Below are 21403 nucleotides of genomic sequence, written 5' to 3' on the forward strand. Positions count from 1 at the left end.
TTATCAGCCATTGTCAAGAAGCGTTGCAGCACCTAGGGCCAGCAATATTCTGGGATATACATAAGATCTCCCTATCTCCATAGTTGTCTAGATAGCTACGAGTCAGTACGAGAGTAAAAAAAAAAAGGCTTTCGGAGATTCGTCACTGACTCGCATTAAGGGAGCCATGGCGCAGAGAACCAGGCCTAAAGGTAGTTGGAAATGGGATGCTCCTGCTGCCAATGTCCATACTAGGGATTCAAGACTATTTTGAAAATTCGATCGCAGAAAGAAAGTATATGCTGTTCTGGTCCTCATTCTTTGCCAATGCTGTACCTTCTCGAAGGAACCGATTTCGGATCCTGATTCTTGAAGATCTATTGTTTATAGTGTAAATAGATAGGAGTGAAAGATCAAAGGAGGATAGTTGAAGTAGAAGTCAAGTTCTCATTGAAGATGCATAATGATTGAGATGCATAGATGAAAATGGGTATCTCTGTATGATAGCTATGCAGTGTCCTGTCCCACCCAGAAACCTTGACCGATCAACGCCCGTTCAAAAAATCCCAACCCATCCGACAGAAACCCAATCCAAAACCCATAAATCCAACCCAAGACCGTCCCAAAAGCACGCCCAAGTAAAAAGGAAAGGTGAAAAAGAAATAAAACGGAAAGATAAACGATGAAAGAAAAGAAATGAAAAGAGAATGAGAAAAACTCAAAACACACACAACACACATAAACCCACACACCACACACCACACACAAAACACAAAATACACCCCAAACATACAACACATACATCACACGTAACGGGATCATGAGGTTCATAAGAGAGATTCATCTAATCTATAAGGCGAGTATATCTAGTATTCCTCGCGGAAGCCTACGTGTATAAACACTGCATAACTTTTCTGAGACATGACATGAGGTGCTGGAAGAACATCGGAAAACAAAAACGAAGAGAGAACTAATGGAATGCTTGACCACACAAGTCATCAGCGTCCCTCTTTCCCTATATAGAACATGAGATGACCTATGGTGCCAGGATCAACGCAAGCAGAGCCATGCGGCAGTAGAGGCCATATCTCATCTGCAGATATAAGTCAGCACAACTCGACACAATGAGAGACGAGAAAGAAAGGCAACTAACCTGTCTGAAGTAAGCCGCCCGCTGGTCGAAATCAACCTCCTCGGCGATCTCTGCATTCCTGGGTAGGGGGTGCATCACGACCATGTGGCTCTTGGCGTGCTTCATGAGAGCGTTGTCAATGATGAAGCTGTTCTTAAGACGCTCGTACTGCTCGAGATCAGCGAACCGCTCCTTCTGCACACGAGTGCAGTACAGGACATCGGAGCGTGCAACAATCTCTGGTGTCAGCTCCTCAGACTCGAGCACCAGCTGTCCGGATGCGACGACTGTCTGACGGACCTCCTCGGGAAGAGAAAGATCCTTGGGCGCAACGAGCTGGATGCGCACGTGATAGAACTGGAGCAGCTTGATGAGAGAGTGGATGGTACGTCCGTATCTCAGATCACCAGTGAAGGTGATCGTCAATCCAGTGACAGTTCCAAGCTCTTCCCGAATGGTGAAGAGATCGAGGAATGCCTGAGTGGGGTGCTCGACGCTGCCATTTCCGCCGTTGATGACTGGCACTGGCGAGAATTTAGCAGCCGTCTCAGCGCTGCTGGGGTCGGGGTGACGCAGAACAACGGCATCTCCGTAGCAACCCAGGGTGCGGACGGTATCCTGCAAGGTCTCACCCTTCTTGGTAGAAGAGTGCTCGGTGGAAATGGCGATAGTCCGTCCGCCGAGACGCTGCATGGCAGCGTCAAAGGATGCCGATGTGCGGGTCGAAGGTTCATAGAAGAGAGTGGTCAGAACACGACCCTTCAGAATGTCAAGAACACCCTGGCGCTGAACTCCGAGACGCATCTCCTGAGCCACCGTGAAGAGGAGGTGCAGGTCGGCACGGGTGAACTGGTTGACAGAGAGAACATGCTTCTGTCTGAAGGTCGACCGCGACAGCAAATCGCGCAGGGAGGAAGAAGTCTGTACAGGGGTATACAGAGGAGGACCGAGCTCATTGGCGGCCGACTCAGCGGCCCTTGGCTTGAAAGAGCGACCTGGAGTTCCAGAAATCGACAGTCTTCTGTCAAGAGAACTCTCCGGGCGAGCCTGGACCATGGGAGACATAGCCTTGACAGACGGAGACGCAGGCACAATACGATGGCCAGACATATCTGTTCCCTTGGGAGCATCTCGAGTCACTTCACCATCGAGGCAAGAGGTCTTGCCCTGGAAGGTAACCCGTTGAACAGCACCCCGCAAGCTCTTGCCATTGAAGGGAGACCAGCACGGGCTCTGGAAGAGGTATGGGCGGTCAACTTCAATCTCGACAGAACTGTCGGCTTGGTCGTGAAGCTCGAAGATCTTCTTGGGGTTCTCGTAAAGGCGAGAAACAATATCTTCAACGGTAAGGCGACCCTCTGATACAGCGGTGAAGAGCAATGGCAACGACTCGGCAATACCGGAAACTGGAGAGGCCTGCTTACCAGCAAGCTGGAAGGGAATACTGCCGATGGAGAAAACATCAATGGTGCTCATGTGCTCCCACAGGGCCTTCTGGTCCTCAGCAGACGGCAAGAAGTTGCAGTCAGGGAAATCTTCTGTAGAGAGGAAGAGACAGAAGATCGAGACGTCGCAGGTGACCTTCAGGCCCTTCTCCTTGCTGAGAGCGATGAGGTTGATATCTTCCTTTGAGGTGACGCTCATGACGTGAATGTTGCGGCTGTGGAGGCTCGCCAGCAACAAGATTGACGCGAGATCAGTAGACTTGGCGTCGGTGATCATGGGCTTGTTCGAGGGCCACACCGAGAAGTGGTTTGTCACAGCAGTGACCTTGCTGATGTTTCCAGACAGATGGTTGAAAGGAATGAACAGAGCGCCCACCTCTCCGGTGACTTGGCCGACCTGCTCGGAATTGGTAGAAGTCGCCACAACGGAGAAGTTGAAGTCACAGTAAGAAGCCTTCTGAGCATTCTGCTGGGCAAGTCTGAGAGCGCGAGCATCCGTGACAGAAGCGTCGACGCCCACGGGCATGACGCGAATCATGCTGAAACCAGCAGCAATCGAAGCCTTGGTGACAAGCTCAAAGTCATTGGAGCCGGGAGTGACCAGACCAGGGACAAAGGCGGTTATGTTGATCAAGCCAGGCAAGATGATGGTGCGATGGCTGGTCTGATAATCAATGGTCTGCACATTCAGAGCGTAGTGGCGGGCGATGGCTTCGATCAAGATCTTGGCGTTCTTCACGTTGGTGACCAGAGGAGTCTGGTAGTCAACGGCCATACGACGAGTCCGGTAGCCTTTACTCATGTAGTTCGCGGGACGTCTGAAGCGGTTGTTGGATGGCAAGTTGATGTAAAGGTCAATGAGGTTGTTCGCCAAGTGCTGAGTAAGGGAGTACTCGGACTTAAGTTCATCTTCCTGGCCAGGAAGAACCTCCAGATACTTGACAGGCACACCATTCTCCTTCAAGAAGTCGGCAGTACCAGCGGTAGCAAAGAGATTGAATCCCAACTGGTGCAACTTCTTGATAGACGGCAGCATCTCCATCTTCTCCTTGTAAGAACCAATCGAGAACAAGACGTTCTTCTTGGGAAGACGGAAACCGGTGGAGATCAGAGCCTTCAGATAAGCTTCGTACTTGTCGCGACCAAAGGAAGCAACTTCTCCGGTAGAAGCCATCTCAACGCCCAGAACTGGGTCGGCACCGGAGAGACGAGAGAAAGAGAACTGAGGGACCTTGACACCAACGTAATTCTTGGGGATGGTTACTGGCGGGTACTCAGCGAAGGGCTTGCCAATCATCGCCTTGGTAGCCATCTCAATCAGGTCGACGCCCATAACCTTCGACACGAAGGGGAATGAACGAGAAGCTCTGACATTGCACTCAATGACCTTGATATCGTTGTCTTTGGCGATGAATTGAATGTTGAAAGGACCAGTGACATTCAGAGCGTTTCCGATCTTAGCAGTGGCCTCTTCGATACGTCGAACGGTCTCAGGGTCAAGATCCTGAGGGGGCAAGATCAGGGTTGCATCTCCAGAGTGGACACCAGCATTCTCAACATGCTCAGAGATGAAATGTCCGACCATGACACCGTTACGAGCGACGGCATCCATCTCAATCTCTTTGGCGTTCTCAATGTACTTGGTGATGACGACGGGATGTTCGCGTGAAACATCAGCCGCCTGGTTGAGATAGGTAGCAAGATCGTGCTCCGAATAGACGGTGTTCATGGCAGCTCCCGAAAGCACGTAGGAGGGCCGGACAAGCACCGGGTAGCCGACCTTGTCGCAGAATCCCTTGGCCTCCTCGATGCTGGTAAGTTCCTTCCAGGCAGGTTGATCCACGCCGATACGGTCAAGCATGCGAGAGAATTTGTAACGATTCTCCGCGCTGTCAATCATCTCAGGAGAGGTACCCAGAATCTTGACATTGAGGCGGTGGAGGGGCAGGGCGATGTTGTTCGGGGTTTGGCCGCCCATCGAAATGACCACGCCACTAGAGGACTCCAGCTGATAGATGTCCAGAACAGTTTCGAGGTTGATATTTTCGAAGTACAATCGGTCAGCCTCGTCGTAATCGGTACTGACAGTTTCAGGGTTATAGTTGACCATGACAGTCTTGTGGCCCTGCTGACGGAGGGTCCGAATGGTACGCACAGAACACCAGTCGAACTCAACAGAGGAACCGATTCTGTAGACACCAGAGCCCAAGACCATGATACCATTATCGTCGAAAGCAACATCATGGGCAGATGCATTGTATGTGAGGTACAAGTAGTTGGTCACTGAAGGGAATTCAGCAGCGACGGTATCAATCTGCTTGACAATGGGGACAATGCCGGCTTCAGCACGTAGCCGCCGGATGGACAGCTCGTTCGAACTCAGGAACTTGGCGAGTTGGCGATCGGAGAAACCGAGCTGCTTGGCCTCGCGCAGAAGAGGACGAGGAACAGTAGTTGCATTGTAGGTGTTCATGAGCTTGCCAAAGTCACTCAGGCGCTTGAGTCTGGCGAGGAACCACTTATCAATCCTAGTAAGCTTCCAGATGTCATCGACGCTGTAGCCGGCAGCCATGGCGTTGGCAATGGCGAATAGACGTTGATCTGAAGGTGTCTGGAGCTCTTGATCGATAGACATCAGTGCATTGGTTTCGTTGAACCCCAGGTTGTGGAAGTCAACGGAGCGAATGGCTTTCTGAATCGCTTCCTCAAAGGTACGCCCAATGGCCATGACCTCACCAACACTCTTCATCGAAGAGCCAAGTTGGGTCGACACACGGGTGAATTTCTTAAGATCCCAACGGGGAATCTTCACCACACAGTAGTCCAGGGATGGCTCGAAGCAGGCACAGGTGACCTTAGTGACAGAGTTCTTGATCTCGTTGAGAGGAATGCCCAGACCAAGCTTAGCGGCGATGAAGGCAAGAGGGTAACCGGTGGCCTTGGACGCAAGGGCAGAAGATCTGGACAGACGAGCATTGACCTCGATGATGCAGTACTCCTTTGAGAAGGGATTCAAAGCATATTGAATGTTGCACTCTCCGACAACACCAAGGTGGCGAATGACATTGACGGCGGTAGTACGCAGCATGTTGTAATCCTCATCAGACAGAGTCTGCGAAGGTGCAACGACAATAGAGTCACCAGTGTGAATACCGAGAGGATCAAAGTTCTCCATGTTGCAGACAGTGATGCAGTTGTCCTGGCAATCACGGACTACCTCGTACTCAATTTCCTTCCAGCCCTTCATACTCTTTTCGATCAGAACCTGGGGACTGACGGCGAAAGCCTTCGTACACAGCTCCTTCAACTGATCCATGTTATCAGCGAAACCACTGCCAAGACCTCCGAGTGCATAGGCAGCACGGACGATGACGGGAAATCCGATATCCTCGACGACTCTGAGAGCCTCCTCCAGGTTGGAGGCGGACGCAGACTTAGCGCACTTCTCGTTGATAGACTCCATGCTTCGCGCAAAGAACTCACGGTCCTCGGTTGTGATGATGGTGTCAATCGGCGTACCAAGGACCTTGACACCAAGGGACTCGAACTCATCCTTGAGCTGGATACCGACTTGGAGGGCGGTCTGACCACCAAATGTGACATAGATGGCATCAGGGCGCTCGTGCTTGATGACCTTGCGCACAAAATCCGCGTTGACGGGGAGGAAGTAAACCTTATCCGCAAGACCCTTGGAAGTCTGGATAGTGGCAATATTGGGGTTGATAAGGATAGTGTAGATTCCTTCTTCCTTCAAGGCCTTGATAGCCTGGCTACCAGAGTAGTCGAATTCTCCAGCCTGACCAATGCTGAGGCCACCACTTCCCAGGATCAGAACCTTCTTGACAGAGACACGTGGCGATGTCTTGATGTTCTCGGCCTTTGTTCCACCAGGGAAAGAGACAGGCTTCTGAAGAGCATCAGAAGAGGCAAGAGTGTCCTTGATAGTGTTGATGAACACATCGAAGAGATACTCAGTGTCCCGGGGACCAGGAGTGCTTTCGGGATGGAATTGCACACTGAAGAAAGGGCGGCTCACGTGCCGGATACCCTCGTTGCTGCCATCGTTTGCGTTGACGAAAAGCTCCTCCCAGCCCTCGGGAAGAGTCGAGGAATCGACAGCGTAACCGTGATTCTGGGAGGTGATGTGGCACTTGCCCGACAGCATGCTGGTACAGGGGATGTTGTGACCGCGGTTACCGAACTTCATCTTAAGCGTCTGGGCACCAACGGAACGAGCAATCAACTGGTGACCCAAGCAAATACCAAAGACAGGAGTCCTGCCTTCCTCCAGGGTCTTGGATAGATTGTTCACGGTTTCAGAGAGCATCGCTGGGTCACCGGGACCGTTCGATACGAACAGACCATCGTAGTCCTTGCCGGCAAGCTTGGGGAAATCGTAGTCCCACGGTACGACAAGAACTTCAACACCACGAGCAAGCAAGCAACGCAGCTGATTGAACTTCATACCAACGTCCAAGCAAAGGACGCGAACTGGGCGGCCAGATGGGTGTTTGAGGGCGACATTCTCAGGGGGTGTGAAAAGGCGAGGCTCACGGATCGAAACTGAGGATTATGTCAGATATCGGAACCTTCAAAAGTGCATTTCCGGTTGTTTAAAAACCTACCTTCGCTCACGAGGTTCTTCTTGTTGGGGTCTACCCATTCGATCTGTTCGAAGGATGGCCTCCAGCTGTCCTTGCCGCCAGGAGTCATCTCCACGACGCCATCGACGATTTCAGACTTTGAAAGCAGCATGCGGCCGAGCATGCTACCCTTTTCACGGATGCGTTTGGTCAGAGCACGGGTGTCCACTCCGTGCATGGCGGGGACGCCCTGCTCCTTGAGCCATTGCCCGAGGGACGACTCGGCGAGGAAGTGAGAGTAATCCTCTCCGGCGTATGTTGCAACAACGAGAGCTGCAACGTGGATCTCTGTAGACTCGAAATATTTGGGCAATGTCTTCAGAAGCTCGTCCATGGTCTCACGGGAGGGCACACCGTAGTTGCCCACTAGAGGGAAAGTGATGACCAGGATCTGACCGCGGTAGGAGGGATCAGTGATCGACTCCGGGTATCCCACCATACCGGTCTGGAAAACCAACTCTCCTGCTACACTCTTCTCAGCACCAAAGCTGTAGCCCTGGTAGACTGTGCCATCCTCGAGTTCGAGGGCGAACATCTTGCCGCTGCTGCCTCTTACTCGGGCAGAAGCAGGCGGAATCACGGCTCCATTTCCTGACTCCATTGATGGGAGTGGCTGCAGTTCCTTGTTGATCTGATTGTAGGACACGGCCCCTCCAGACAAAGGGCTGGAGGGGAGAGCGACCTCGTCGTTACCGGCGGACTGTGGCATTGCGGTATCTGATGGGGGAGGAAAAGGTCCTCTCGGGGACAAGTTGGCAGGGTTTTCACTCTACCGTAGCATCAGCAGCCTCCAAGACTCTTCTTGATGGTAAGAATAGAGGAGGACGAGTGTTTCTCTACTGCTTCAGCACAGGGAGAGGAATATAGAAGAAGAGGAGAAAGAATTCTCGTGCGAACGGCAGAATAAAATTTTGTGTATGGGGTGTTCAAGAAGCTCTCTCATTGGACTGATTGGCTTGACCGATCCGGGGATCGGGGTGGTTTTGCTGGTCCTTACCGCCCGCAGACTTTTTTCTGTCCTTTTTTCCATCGTTCGCCCCACGGAAGGGTGTCGCTGAATTCGATAGATGGCGATACTCGATCTCACAGTACACCAATATATCTACATATGGAAGAATAATTACAGGTTGTTTCTTGATTCTCGACAACCAATTGATCATTTGTACAATATCTAGGTAGTAGCATTGAACAAAAAAACAAGCGAAGCCGGGTAGCTGCCTTTTCTTATTTTTCCCGTTTATTTTTCCATGCCACCCTTGGCAGACGCAAACCATGCCGCCACTCGCTACCCAGATTCGGTTAGTTGCCTCTTTGGGACCTTGGACTACAACAAGAAAGTTGCAGGCGGTGAGCCTTTTCCAACACTCTTGTCTCTCATGACTGCTCCGTACATCAGTTGAGGACAGACGCAAATAGATAGCTTCGATATCGGTTACAAGTCAAGTGATTGCATAGAACAGTACATGAACTCATTCAGGTGTTCTCTCTGTTGAGTCCTCTCACCAGAGTCGCAGCTCTGTGAATACGAAGTACCGAAGCCAGGGATTTCACCTCTAAGCCAGTAATAAACCAGGGGTGGGGGGCGCTTCCACTTCTGGGCTCCATATCAGCGGCCTAGATACTGTTTTTCGTCTTCGGTTTCGTCATAGGAAATCTGAGTTTTTAGCGAGCGAAAAATGTACCAACGGAGAGGTATCGAGCTTTTGAACGAGGTACTGGAGTACTCTGGGAAACCCTATTCGTTTACACATTTCCTCAAAAAGTAACTCATCTAAATTTCAGCAACATAATCAGCATCATCATGTCATTTAGAACTGTAGATGCTCGGGAAGCATTCGTTCTTTTACACCGTTTCTTTGAGTTGCACGAGGAGCTCATGTCATGAGTGACCATGCTCAGTTCCCCCCTCTCCCCCCCCCCCAAACTAGAAATTTGGAGAATGGGGCACAGAAGCACTCCCTACTGTATCATAGAATATGGCAGATAGTGTGAATTACCCCGGTAAGCCCAACCATAGTTCCGGGCCAGCCCAGGATCAAAGCTCTACTAGCCTAGACTCAACCTCCTGCACCTGCAGAACAGCTGGATTATTTTGATTAATATTGAGTGGCCAATACTTGCTCTGTAGAGTCTACCTACTTGTAGGACTCTTAGACTTAGGAGCCTCCATGGCTCTATACGGTATGGAGAGAGGATGGCTATGATCCTATGAGCATAGCCATGACTGGGGAGAGACCGGATCTGCAACAAGGACAAGATATCTAATACTATCTCTGCATGCATGAGTAGATCTTCCCCCCACCCACTGCAGCAGGCGCATGTGCACTGCGTGAATTATCTAAATCCAGCCAACCCTCTCGAGCCTCGACATTCTTGTTTTTTCGCTTTGCACCCTTCAGTTGCTTATTTGAGGCTTTTGAACCCTCAAACGAGCTCTCTTTTTTTTTTTTTTAAATATCGTGGGCCCTTGCTTCCTTTCTCAATCATCTAATGTTTATTATTTACGGCCTTTGTTTCGGCTTTCCCTCCACGACTCCCCTCTCCATACCTTAGCTGGACAGGAAAACGCGCCGCTCACGCTACGCTGCGTTCGCCAACCGGGATGCCTTGAATGACTGTTATCGCTCAATTGGTCAACCCCTGGAATATCGGAATCTGGTTAGAGATAATGCTCGCCTCTCTTCTCCGCCCGAAGAAAAGAAGAGTCTACGCGGAACGTTCCCCATTTTCATCCCCTTACACGACTCGAGAAGGTCCTTGGCCTTTTCGCCAGGAAGAGGCTCAACATGCAAGTCCTGAGATGAGATACAACGAGACTCATGCCGCATTCCTTGACGAAGACTATCAACATGCAGATGATCTTCGTGAGGATGCAGATCAGGAGGAAGAAGAACGTCCTATTGAGTCGACTCCTCTTCTTCCCATATTCTCTGCTTCGCATCTAGGTATGGTCATCTCTTCCTGCGATTTTTAAGGTCTCTTATAATACAAGTACTTAACGTGGATTCGCTTGTGAATAGATGCTCTTCCGGTCTACGATATCACTCATGCGATTCGGCTGTTGATCGAGTCGCGATGCGAAACCACGCTGACATGGGACCAATTGCGCTCTCCCCAAATCTCACAGTTTCTAGTGAAGCCGATCCAGCAGAAAATTATAGCATTACACTTCTCACGTGGCACGTTATACGCTCTGATGGCAAACTGCTTGCAGTTCAATAAGGAGATTCACTTGAATCCTGGAAACAGTGGTGCGTCTCAGACAAGAGCCATGGTGAGCGAGCTTCTTGCGATCAAGCTTCTGCGGGAATATTCGACTAGGGAGTTGATTGATGCTCTTTCTTACGAGTTTTATCCCCTGCAAGGCCAGACGTCACCAATGGCTCAAGGCCTCCAAGAAACATCGGGCAAGTACCCTGGCACCGGCAACAAACCACTGGCAGGTGTTGCCCGTATTTCCTGCCTCGAGGTTGCCATTCGCGCTCAGGCGAAACGGTTCTTAGCTCATCCTGTAGTGGTACAGCAGCTAGAAGCAATTTGGGCTGGTACAATAGTCTTCCATTCAGCTGCCGACAATCTTCATCGTACCCCAGCGGCAGTACAACGGGATGGAGGCCCCGCATACGGCACTGCTCATGCAGCATCCCACAGTTCAGCGCAGCTAGTCTCCAGGCCACGACGGTCAGTGACGCTTTACGATCCAAGAGATGCCTCTCTCTTCAAGCTCTCCCGGCTTCGAGTGCCTCGATACCGACAATTTCTATCCACTCTATCATTTGCTGTCCTCCTAGGCTTGTTTCTCGCAGTTCTGGTGCAACGGCGAGTGGATATCTCGTCTCTGGAGCTTATCTTCTGGTTTTGGAGCGCAGGGTTCATGCTTGACGAAATCGTTGGTTTCAACGAACAGGGCTTTAGTCTATATCTCATGAGCTTCTGGAACCTGTTTGACCTCGGGATTCTATTCCTGCTCTTCTGCTATTATTGCATGCGGCTATATGGTGCTCTGATGCCCAGCCCATACAATCATGCAATTGCCGACAGAGCATATGACATCCTCGCCGCCAATGCGGTTCTGCTCTTTCCCCGACTCTTTTCGGTCCTGGATCACTACCGATATTTTTCACAATTGCTTATTGCGTTCCGCATAATGGCTTCGGATTTGGTTGCAGTGTTTCTTCTAGTCGCCATTACGTGTAGTGGGTTTTTTGTCGCCTTCACTCTATCGTTTGGCAACATTGAAGAGCATACCCCTGCGTCTGTTGCTTATGCTCTCTTCCAGATGTTGATGGGATTCACTCCGGCTGCGTGGACGCTCTGGGATGATTACAACATCCTGGGCAAGATCATTTTGACACTCTTCCTATTCATCTGTCACTTTGTCGTGGTGACGATCCTTATTACCGTTCTGACCAATTCTTTCATGGCAATTGTGCAGAATGCCAACCAAGAGCATCAATTCTTATTCGCTGTCAATACTATTTCGATGGTCAAGTCGGATGCGCTTTTCTCCTATGTGGCACCGACTAATATCATTGCGTGGCTAGTCACGCCGCTCCGTTATTTCATGCCTTTGAGACAGTTCATCCGACTCAATCGCACTATCATCAAAATCACACATTTTCCGGTCCTCTTCTCCATCTGCCTTTACGAGAAGGCAATTCTCAGTCCCAGAGTCAACGAGCCGATTGATCTCATTGATCCTTCGATGCATCCCGACCCCTTGTCTCGCAGTCGCCCCCGTCACGGTCGCTTCAAATCATTCAATCCTCAAGCTCCTCGGCTTGTACGAGAGCCATCAGTGGCAACGTATCAGAAAGACCGCGCCCTTGAAGAAGTCTTCCGGAATCCTTTGGAGGAGACAAATCGGCGTCCGCCGAGGCTGATGCAGCAGAGAAAGAGCAATAATATTGTTAGCAATTGGATGCAAGCTATGGGGTCTGGCCCTGTACACCCTCCCGATGAGCAGGACTCGGATGAAGTTGATCGATTGGAGAGACCCCCCAGGAGGTCTCGATTTCCCTTTCGAGTAAGGACCACTGGGAGTCTCCGCGATTTTACCGATTCCAACCGTTCTGCCACGTCAGATCCTGAAGGGCATGTCGGTCATATTGTCTCCTCACCTGCCACGCCGCGTCGTGAGAGAGCCAATGTGTCTCCGGCCAGGATACGGCAGCTTTCTCGGCACACGGACATTGAAGGCGACGATGAGTTAACCAGCGATGATACAGAAGTACGCCGTTCGAATTCATCAAGTTCTGAGAGAAACGGCGGTGTGAGTCCAGGTAAAGCAACACCAAAGTTCTACAGCTCCCGGCCCTCCACAGCGAGAGTCAAATCACGCAAAAACAGTCCTTCTCGGCGTCCCAAGTTTCACACGCGGAATTACTCCGCCGCCACAATGCTTTACAATCCTGTGCCCTCGGTCAGCAACGACGAAGGAACCGACGTGTCTCCTGTTCCAATTAGACCCAGAGCGGAGACGCCTTCGGCAGGGGATGATGCGGCCACTGCAACTTCTGTAGACCAATGGATGCAAAGAAGACATAGTTTGGATGCTGGAGTTTCTCAAAACGTGGCTTTGCCCAGGTCAAATCCCATGTCCGTACCTGACTTGGGCGGCTTCTTACCAACCGAGTCGCAACACCGGGGTCGCCGTCAGGCATCCCATCTGTATGGGCTGGGCTCTGACTTGGGCGACAATAGGGCAATTGCAAATGGATTCTTGGCTGCTTTACCTGCAAGCTTCACGACGCAAATGGAATATGCTGCGGGTGGCATCGCCCGACCTGACAGCTCTGGAAGCAATCAAGACATGCTCAGCAAGCTTGTCTTGGCTCGCATGAACAATATCGAAGAGGGATTCCGTGAGATGTTGAAGGAAGTGAAAGATCTCCGGCGGGGCGAGTCCAGTCGAAGCCAGAGTCGGCCCGACGAAATGAGAAGCGCCCAAAAAGACAAGAAGAAACGTATGGAAAGCAGGGACACGAAGAAAAAAGCTCGAGGATCCCGCAAAAGCAAGAATAGCAGCGACGGGATGCAGTCCGATGGCCTATTGACGGACTCATGACCACGAGACTATATGACATGATGATACTACGCGCTCATGATTTCCTTTCTACCACAGGCTCGTAAGCGAGCAGTATGACGTGAATCTCCTTTTTGGCTTGTTGTGTCTATCACCGAGTGGCTGTCTCATATCATTTACATCAGTCTGCAATTGATACCCTCTATAGTGAGCCAGAATCATGAAATGACCTGTTGATTTTACTTCACCAGACTTTCATTCGGCCTGAACCCGCAAACTATCTGTACCATGTTCCTGGAAGTCACTCGTGAGCCTCTTGGAAGGGAGCATCCAGGATCAACCCTATTTCTTTCTTATGTCCTCAGGCACGAACCCCCTCCTGTTCCCCTCAGGGAACTTGTCACCGTGACCACCTTGCATAGCCGCCCGCTCCTCGTCGGAAACCAGAGATCTCCCATGCTTAGGCGCAAGGGCACGGAACATCAGCCACGCCCCAGTTATGACGCCGAACATGCTCGCCAAGGCGAAATTTCGGGACCTGTCGAAACAAGAAGGGAACGAAAGTCAGATAGCCGTCTTGTATATAGTAAAAGTCTTGCATGAGATGACGTACTGGACAGATCCTTTGTGGCCATGCGTGATGGGTCCATCTTTTGCCATTTCTTGTTGGTTTGATGAACCGAGGTGGACGGTTCGTTCGGTCGTAATTGGGTTGGTTTCTTGATTGAAATTACGGTCCGAGAGCGGTAGTCTTTGATCAACGACGATACATATGTCCAGGAACATCTGTTGTAGTCCTCTCCGGCTAATGACCTGCCCATGATACTATATCTTTGCGATGATTTGACGTCACGTTGAAGCTTGAACCAGGGACCAGGGACACTCGGATATGTACCATGGATCGGTCATTGATTTACTTGTATAATGTGTATTTCTAGCTTACTACTGCCTGTATATTCCCTTATAGGGTGATTTCCTGTAGTAAGGCAGAAAAAGTGTAGGTAGGCGAGATCTCAATGGTTAACAATATTCCTCTCTGACATGGAAAAACCGCGTAGTGAGACCCTTAATTTATTAATCCACAACACCATCCAGTAATATGGCTAAATAGCAGAACAGAGTCAAGGTTCATCACTGAGGGCATTGTACCGTCAGCGAATCATATCTTTCTTCTCATCATAGCCCAAGCGTGCGCGATAAAAAGCAGATGGAAGCCTACGGAGTACAGGGAAGCGCATGCGTTTTCCCATCGGGTGCACCAATGGTCACACGTAGTCAGCCTCATTACAAATGACAGGAATGAGGCTGACTCGACATATGATCTTAATAATATTTGTTACTTTTTCCGTGAAATCTTCTGTTCGTGTCTTTCGGGGTTTCTGGACATCTCATCATGTTTTAAAGCATCGTTCTCCGTCCATGGGCCAAGTTTCACCATCTTCGTTCTGTTCTCCTCCCACCTATACAGCGACGATTTATAAACGGAGGCTGCTTAACGCTAGCACCGGACGATAACGGCTCCGCTGTATGAGCATGAATATGGACTTCTCTACTACTGAACGAGCTGAGGGAAACTCCTCTACATTTGAGGAGTGGCAATGGCCACGACTTCCTGTTGGATCCACCTACATCCCCATTCGGCCAACACCCCCAAGGTCCAAGACCAGAAACGCTCCTGCGCCTTGCCCACCACTGCTCCTTCTAGACAACGCAGACACTCTCGTGTTCATCGATTCACCACCACGACCATCGACCAACTCCGTTTTACCTGCCTCAAGGGACTATATCCCGCACCGCGTACACAGCCGGAAGCTCTTGGAAACTGATTCCTCTTTCTTCAAGAAGCTCTTCAATCCGAGGACGCAGGCCCGGATTGTCAAGCGCCGTGGACTCACTGGCGGGCTTACAAACGGTCTCAAGTATGTTATAGATCTGACTCCTCCGACGGAGGGGGAAGAGGCGGTCATCACCATCACGGAGCTTTCTTGCCCTCTTGGTATCAGGACCTGGACCCGCTGTCAGAATCGATGGTACCTCCCTGCCTCGTGCGTTGGGGGGCAGGACGAGGTTGAGGCGTTGGATACAAATACACACACAGGCTTCGGCGGACCGCCGTCCCATGAGTCGAATGATTCAGTCGCGCAGAATCCTGAGGCAGATGAACGGGCTGGAAACCATCAGGAAGGTGAGGTGGAAAACAAGGCTGCCAAATCGCCCGACGCTTCGGATTTTAAGGCAAAACGCGAGAACCTTGAATTACCGCTAGACTACTCTGCTTCTCGTCACCATGCAGGCATTGAACAGATCTTGCAGGCTCTGGAGGATTTCCATCCTCAACTTGACACTCCTTGCAAGCTTTGGACCTTTTTCGCCCTGGCGAAGCTGTATGATATCGCCACGACGCCGAAGATATGCGACCTCATTCTTTCCTGGTTTTACGAGTCCACCAACGTCCGATTCATCGAGATCCACCCGGAGATCAGCTATCGGATAGCTTGTGGAATACAGTGCGCCTCCCTTTGTCGGGACACCTTCTCCATCCTTGTAGGGGAGGAGGCCCTACTTCTGCTGGCTAAGGGGGACGAACCAGCCCCCCTGGGGAGGCCTCAGGTGACATGGCATGGACGCCTCCGTGAGTCGCTAGATGATACAGAGCTCCAGCGTATCGAGTACGCAAGTAAGAGCTTCCTGGATCATGTTATAGATCGTTTCGTTCACTTGGTGGGGTCTGGCATGGCATGGCTTTATGGTTTATCCGAGTTTCAGAAAGTTTACCATTTCCAACCAAGATCCTCACAAGAAGAGGAAGCCAAGTCTTGGCTTCTCACTGCTCTGAAAGACTTCGTGAGATGCACCTTATTGTCGCCACTAAGGGGCAGTGTTCCTGAAAGAGGGTGCCGAGAAGTATCCCTCAGCTCGCAGGACCATGAGGGCTATCCGCCACCAAATTTCGCGAACGCTTACAGAGAGATGTCGCCAGCAGAGCGCATAATTAGCAGGACATTTTGGCACAGTCTATCCATTGAGAGTTTTAGCGGCCAGTGTCCTATTCTCTCCGGAAAACAGCCCTCTGTCATTGCCTCCCTTGCCAAGAGCATTCCACAGTTCAGAGAGCAAGAAGACTGGCAGACCAGTGGCATATTACGAAAAGGGTTGATGGGCAGAGCCGTAGACTTCAATGCTTTCTACAGAAGGTTAGGGCGGAGAGTCTTGGATTTGGACACGAGACGGCCCCGAATGACGGCAAATACCCCCGCATCTGGGTTTTCTATATACAGCGCGCCCCAAATACAGAACCTCCCGGGTATTGATTTGGTCCTACCGCGTGAGGTGATAGAATTCGACTTGGATATCTTCTTCGCTCAGGTTCAGGGTTACGTAAATGACTACGCAAAGCAGATGATCACCCCTCGGTCTTCAACCATGTTCTACGAATTGACTGATACTCTGACATGTCTCACGGAAAATGAGTTCAAATATCTTCCCTTGTGGGCTGGTGGCAATGATGACGGATCCGGAGGCGTCTTTACTGATGATAACGTGCCATTACTTGAGACAGGGGGCTTCTCGACCCCGGGCCCAGCAATCCATACAGGTAGCACTGCCTCCTCGGTGATGTCGCATTCCACCATTGCGCCCTCAGAGATTGAGACCACAGTCCAAGGTGCCTCCCACAGGGCCACGGAAAGTCATCAGAGTGATCTAATGTCCATTGACACGGATATTGAACAGGAGAGTGGAAGGAACAGCGACCATGTATCATTTTCGTGGCAGAGTGCTGACGACGATACCTCGATCGATCTGAGCTCGGCCGATGACGAGGAGTTTGACTTCGATTCCGCGAGTGACTCTACCGACACCGTTGTTATGGGCTCTCCGAGTCATAGTGTCCTTCTGAGTGACTTTGAGGAGGTGCATATGGACGACAATGATTCTGGTTCACGTCACTGAATGCTGATATACTGCTTTGGCGACTCTAAATCCAAGATTTGATTGGGATGGACAATTTGGGTCAATTCAATGTTGCACCAATAACGCATTATGATTGATGAATGATGATGTTGAGCTATTTTCGGTGGTTAAATGCATACCGCATATCCTCCAAACATATCAGAAAAACCTTGAGCAAGTATACCATGGTATGAAATATGTCTCAAGTGTCTCTAATCTCAAATGAGGAGCCCGCTTGATCCTCAATGTAATTATGTCTCAGATCAAGAAACAGCTCTTTCCTCGAGCTTAGACGAATTTTATTGGCTTGTCAATAGGAACAAAGGTATTGTCGTTGGTTGCCTAAGTGACAATGCTCTTTGAAACACCTTTTTGTCGAGACGGTCTTTCTACTTGTATTTCTTTCCTGGCACTAGCATGCTATGTAGTACTCGGTGTGTCTAAGAAGGAATGAGGTACACGGTGTGCAAAGGATGAGGGTCAATGTTCAATGTAAGACACTGATGAGATGCCTGTTCGACTTCTTCAAGTCTTGATATCTAGATATTTATTGTCAAGTCAACGAGACCATGCCATTGTTCTTTGTTTTCGACGATTGTCTTCGAAATGCGTCTTAGTACTCTATCCACTTGTTTCTTCATAGAAGTTGCAGTGCTCGAAGAAAGGTAAGTGATGCACAGGATCAAGGCACAGGTCGACTTGATATCACTGTGGGTTCGGAAGTCTCCCGCATCACTTGTGAATCCCTTCCTTCAGAAATCTCGCATTGCAAGACAAGTGTCTTTATACCTGGTAAGACAGGCTATCTTGATGGAAGCGCCAACTCCGCCAGATGCGGTATAAATGCTAGCACACCTCCTCTGTTATACCTTGCTGTCCAACTCACTTGCTGCTCTCAGCTCATCACTATACGATTCACCTTATCCTCTACCAATCCTTTCTCCAACGGCTTGAACAATTCCTGAACAACTGCACCATGCCCGCACAACACCATGCAACTCGCACTCCTACGAGGAACCCACCCAGCAACGACCTCAGGAGGCAGGTTCTTACCCGCAACTCTGGCGCGCCTTCCAGAACGACTCCCAACCTACCACGTAGGGACCCAAGGGTCCCGGCGAGCGAGGTCCATCCTGCCCTAAGAACTGTAAGTGATTTCCATCATCTGCTCAGCCATTTCTTTGCTAACATGTTTTAGTACCGCCAAGCCCCCACCGTCAAGCCCATCATCGATGTCCTAGACGGTGAGAACAAACTGTGGGATCTTACTGAGATCTGGTACCAGATCCTCAAACTCCATTGTGCCCCGGAAGACGGCTTCATCATCAAAGCAGTTGCCGAGACAGCCAGTCCCGAGACACCAGAGACGTACGGACTGCATACGATGACCGTTACTGGACCAGGTGCAGAAGGATACAGCACCTTCTTCGCCATCGTTTGCGCGACCGCAGTGTATCGGGACAAGACATCGGTCCGCTTGCGAGCTGCTAATGAACTTAGAAGGCTGCTCGCTGAGATATATCATACGAGGGTCACGAATGGACAGTACAGCCAGCTCCGTGGGGCTGTGGCGGTTGGTCAATCAGTTCAGTTCTTCAATTGGGGCGAAGATGGAGTCCTAAGGGTGTTTCCATGGGCGACACATCCGTTTGATATCAAAGGCGACCATTATGCTGTACAAGGTTGTCTTGACATTGTCGCCCAAAATCATTGATTTCCTTTGTCTAACTCTTTTTTAGCAGTGACGCACAGACTTACGCCAGGATTGCAACAACCAGCTCAATCGTATATCAACTAGTGAGGAGAAGAAGGGTCGCTCTAAGCTCGATCATCGCTGTTAAGGTACGTCTTGGCTCTATGGTTTCGTGGTTGATTCTCTCTTTATTGAGTATGCATCAGGTGTTTTAGGGTAATATTTTATGAAGTTAGTCGAATGTGCATTGGGGCTTCTTGATCAATCCTTACCACGTCCTGCGTAATGATCAGCTCTTGCTTTCGTACGTAGGTCGATGGCTGCCTTTGTAGATGTTTATCACGTGACAGAATCTGGGGTTCTTGGCGGCGACGTCACGGAATTCTACCGCCGCCTTGCATTTAACGGAAACTCTCCTGATCTTCAGAGTTGGAAGGAATAAGAACTCGGAGAAATATCTTTGGGTATTGAATCCTACAGTTTATTCATCACGGGAGCGGCCCACTTGATTCATCGTTCGTCCAGCAGAGGTGTATCACCATAATGGCCTCCTCATCACAACCTTCGAGCTTCTTGCTCTAGTATGTTCTACCTATATTTCTGACGTTCTCGACGCTCTAGACTAACAGATATTCGACAGCTCTTGTATAGCACACCGAACAACTATCCTCGCAGAGCATTCGTCACCCGGGACATCCTCGACTGCAGCCTCTTCTCTAGCATCCATTATCCTCCCTAAGATCACGCATGACAAGCCTCAGAAGCTCACTTACACACATGAGCGTCTCTTCGTCCATTACATTGCAGATTCACCCACAGGCTCTTCAGACGATGCCGGTCGCCAAGAACCAAACTCCTATGCACCTCTCAGCTACATCGTCGTGGCGACCGCCGAACAAGGCCGTCGCATTCCATTTGCCTTTCTCCTCGAGATGAAACGCAAGTTCCTGTCGACCTACCCCCCTTCAAGCACTGATTTCTCTTCTCTCCCTGCATACGGCTGTGCCGCTTTTAACTCGGAGCTTCGTTCTCTCCTCCAGACATACAACACCGCCCCGCCGTCGGACTCGCTTGCTTCAGCCCGGCGGGAGATCGACAGCGTTCGTGACATTATGACAGAGAACATTGAGCGGGTACTTGAGCGTGGTGAACGGATCGACTTACTGGTTGATAAGACTGATCGGCTCGGTGGCAACGCCCACGACTTCCGAGTGCGTAGTCGCGGTCTGCGGCGGCGTATGTGGTGGAAGAATATCAAGCTGATGGTGCTTCTGGCTGTTGTGGTGGTATTCCTCATCTATATTTTCGTCGGTATGGGATGCGGCTTGCCGGCTTGGGGGAAGTGTGTTGGGCACAGTGCGTAGGAGTCTTGCCGTTGGCCAAATCATCACTCCTCTGTCGCGGAACGAATGGGAGCGATGTCCTCTTTCTGTGCACATACCTATTCTGACTGTAGAATGTACGTCAATCGCTCTGTGGATTGCCAGCTTACGATAGCATTTACGATTGTGAACTTTTTTGTCTGCCTTGTCTGTGATATCGCTTGCCTTGTATGTACTCTATGTGATTCGATAGCTTTGTACTGCAATTTTAGCCTACACGCATGAGGTAATAGCATGAATTCGATGAATGTACACTATCAATTGCTTCAGTATACTGTCCTGTCTGACATATATGTATGTCGTTGATTTCGTTGTTCCTCCGGTTAGTGATCCCAATGGAAGCGAAATATATATTTGCTGGTTCTGGGTACTAATACACAATAACAGAAAGCATGTACTTCCAACATAATCAAGAATTCGATTTACTGAACAGCGCGGAACCAGTTATTGAATCATTGTTTGACAGAAATCCCACATTACTTTATTACCTGATGAAAGGACGGCGGTTTGTATATCTCCTGCAAACGCACGTGCTTTGTTCACAACAAACAGTATCAGGATCCCAGGAATATAGCGGCAATCTAATCAGACCGGAGAAATGTGACTTTGGATATCAAGATTGGTTCATTCTGTAAGAAACAATATCTAGCCTCTACATAGGTATGTCCCTCGCTATCAAACTCGCAGCTTCCTAGCTTACGCTCAGTGCGAGTCTGCAAGCGAGCGGAAATAAACCCCTGGTTGATACCAGTTTGGTTGTATTCCGCGGTTCGTTCTGCGCCAGCCGTATACCTCTTCAACCATGGGAAACCGCCCTGAGGGACGGGGTTGATGAGGAGATAATCTGGCGCTATTCTAGGGAAGTGAGGAAGGCGGGGAACTGGTAACTACGAGGCATCCCGGAAGCTGAACGCATTTGCGGTCGAAACTCAACGTCACGGATTGTTGCGATGGGCCTGCTGACAGTTTCCGTGCGCTGCGTCGCCTCAGGGCTCGGATTTGCGTTTGTTCGTTGGCTGTGTGGGCGACTTGTTTGGAGGGGGGGGGGGGAAACCGAGACCTGGAAGTAAACCGATGCCCGCCAGACCACACCAATGAGTGAGGGAATTCGAACAAGTGAAGCGGATCTGAGATTTCGGTAGTATTCTCGATA

General features: G+C 50.2%; 5 protein-coding genes across 5 annotated transcripts; 4 read left to right on the top strand and 1 right to left on the bottom strand.

The window, feature by feature from the left end:
• Nucleotides 1-1015: 1015 nt before the first annotated feature.
• ALT_0352 (bifunctional carbamoylphosphate synthetase/aspartate transcarbamylase) lies at nucleotides 1016-7908 on the bottom strand (the record flags this gene model as incomplete). The annotated part of the gene is made up of 3 exons (XM_033555108.2): nucleotides 1016-1072; nucleotides 1133-7119; nucleotides 7182-7908. The coding sequence occupies 3 exons, from the start codon at nucleotides 7906-7908 to the stop codon at nucleotides 1016-1018; spliced, it is 6771 nt and encodes a 2256-aa protein (XP_033410999.2).
• Nucleotides 7909-9867: 1959 nt separating this feature from the next.
• Nucleotides 9868-13266, top strand: ALT_0353 (ion transporter; the record flags this gene model as incomplete). The annotated part of the gene is made up of 2 exons (XM_033555107.2): nucleotides 9868-10144; nucleotides 10220-13266. The coding sequence occupies 2 exons, from the start codon at nucleotides 9868-9870 to the stop codon at nucleotides 13264-13266; spliced, it is 3324 nt and encodes a 1107-aa protein (XP_033410998.2).
• A 1485-nt stretch (nucleotides 13267-14751) lies between these two features.
• Nucleotides 14752-17175, top strand: ALT_0354 (uncharacterized protein; the record flags this gene model as incomplete). The annotated part of the gene is made up of 1 exon (XM_033555106.2): nucleotides 14752-17175. One exon carries the CDS (start codon nucleotides 14752-14754, stop codon nucleotides 17173-17175), a length of 2424 nt encoding a protein of 807 aa, XP_033410997.2.
• A 976-nt stretch (nucleotides 17176-18151) lies between these two features.
• On the top strand, nucleotides 18152-18889 carry ALT_0355 (uncharacterized protein; the record flags this gene model as incomplete). Its single annotated transcript, XM_033555105.1, has 2 exons — nucleotides 18152-18322; nucleotides 18374-18889. 2 exons carry the CDS (start codon nucleotides 18152-18154, stop codon nucleotides 18887-18889), a joined length of 687 nt encoding a protein of 228 aa, XP_033410996.1.
• Nucleotides 18890-19411: 522 nt separating this feature from the next.
• On the top strand, nucleotides 19412-20232 carry ALT_0356 (synaptobrevin family protein; the record flags this gene model as incomplete). Its single annotated transcript, XM_033555104.2, has 2 exons — nucleotides 19412-19449; nucleotides 19509-20232. The coding sequence occupies 2 exons, from the start codon at nucleotides 19412-19414 to the stop codon at nucleotides 20230-20232; spliced, it is 762 nt and encodes a 253-aa protein (XP_033410995.2).
• Between the last annotated feature and the right edge of the window lie 1171 nt (nucleotides 20233-21403).

This window comes from Aspergillus lentulus (genome assembly GCF_001445615.1).
Source record: "Aspergillus lentulus DNA, contig: Alt01, strain: IFM 54703, whole genome shotgun sequence".
Lineage (NCBI taxonomy): Eukaryota > Fungi > Ascomycota > Eurotiomycetes > Eurotiales > Aspergillaceae > Aspergillus > Aspergillus lentulus.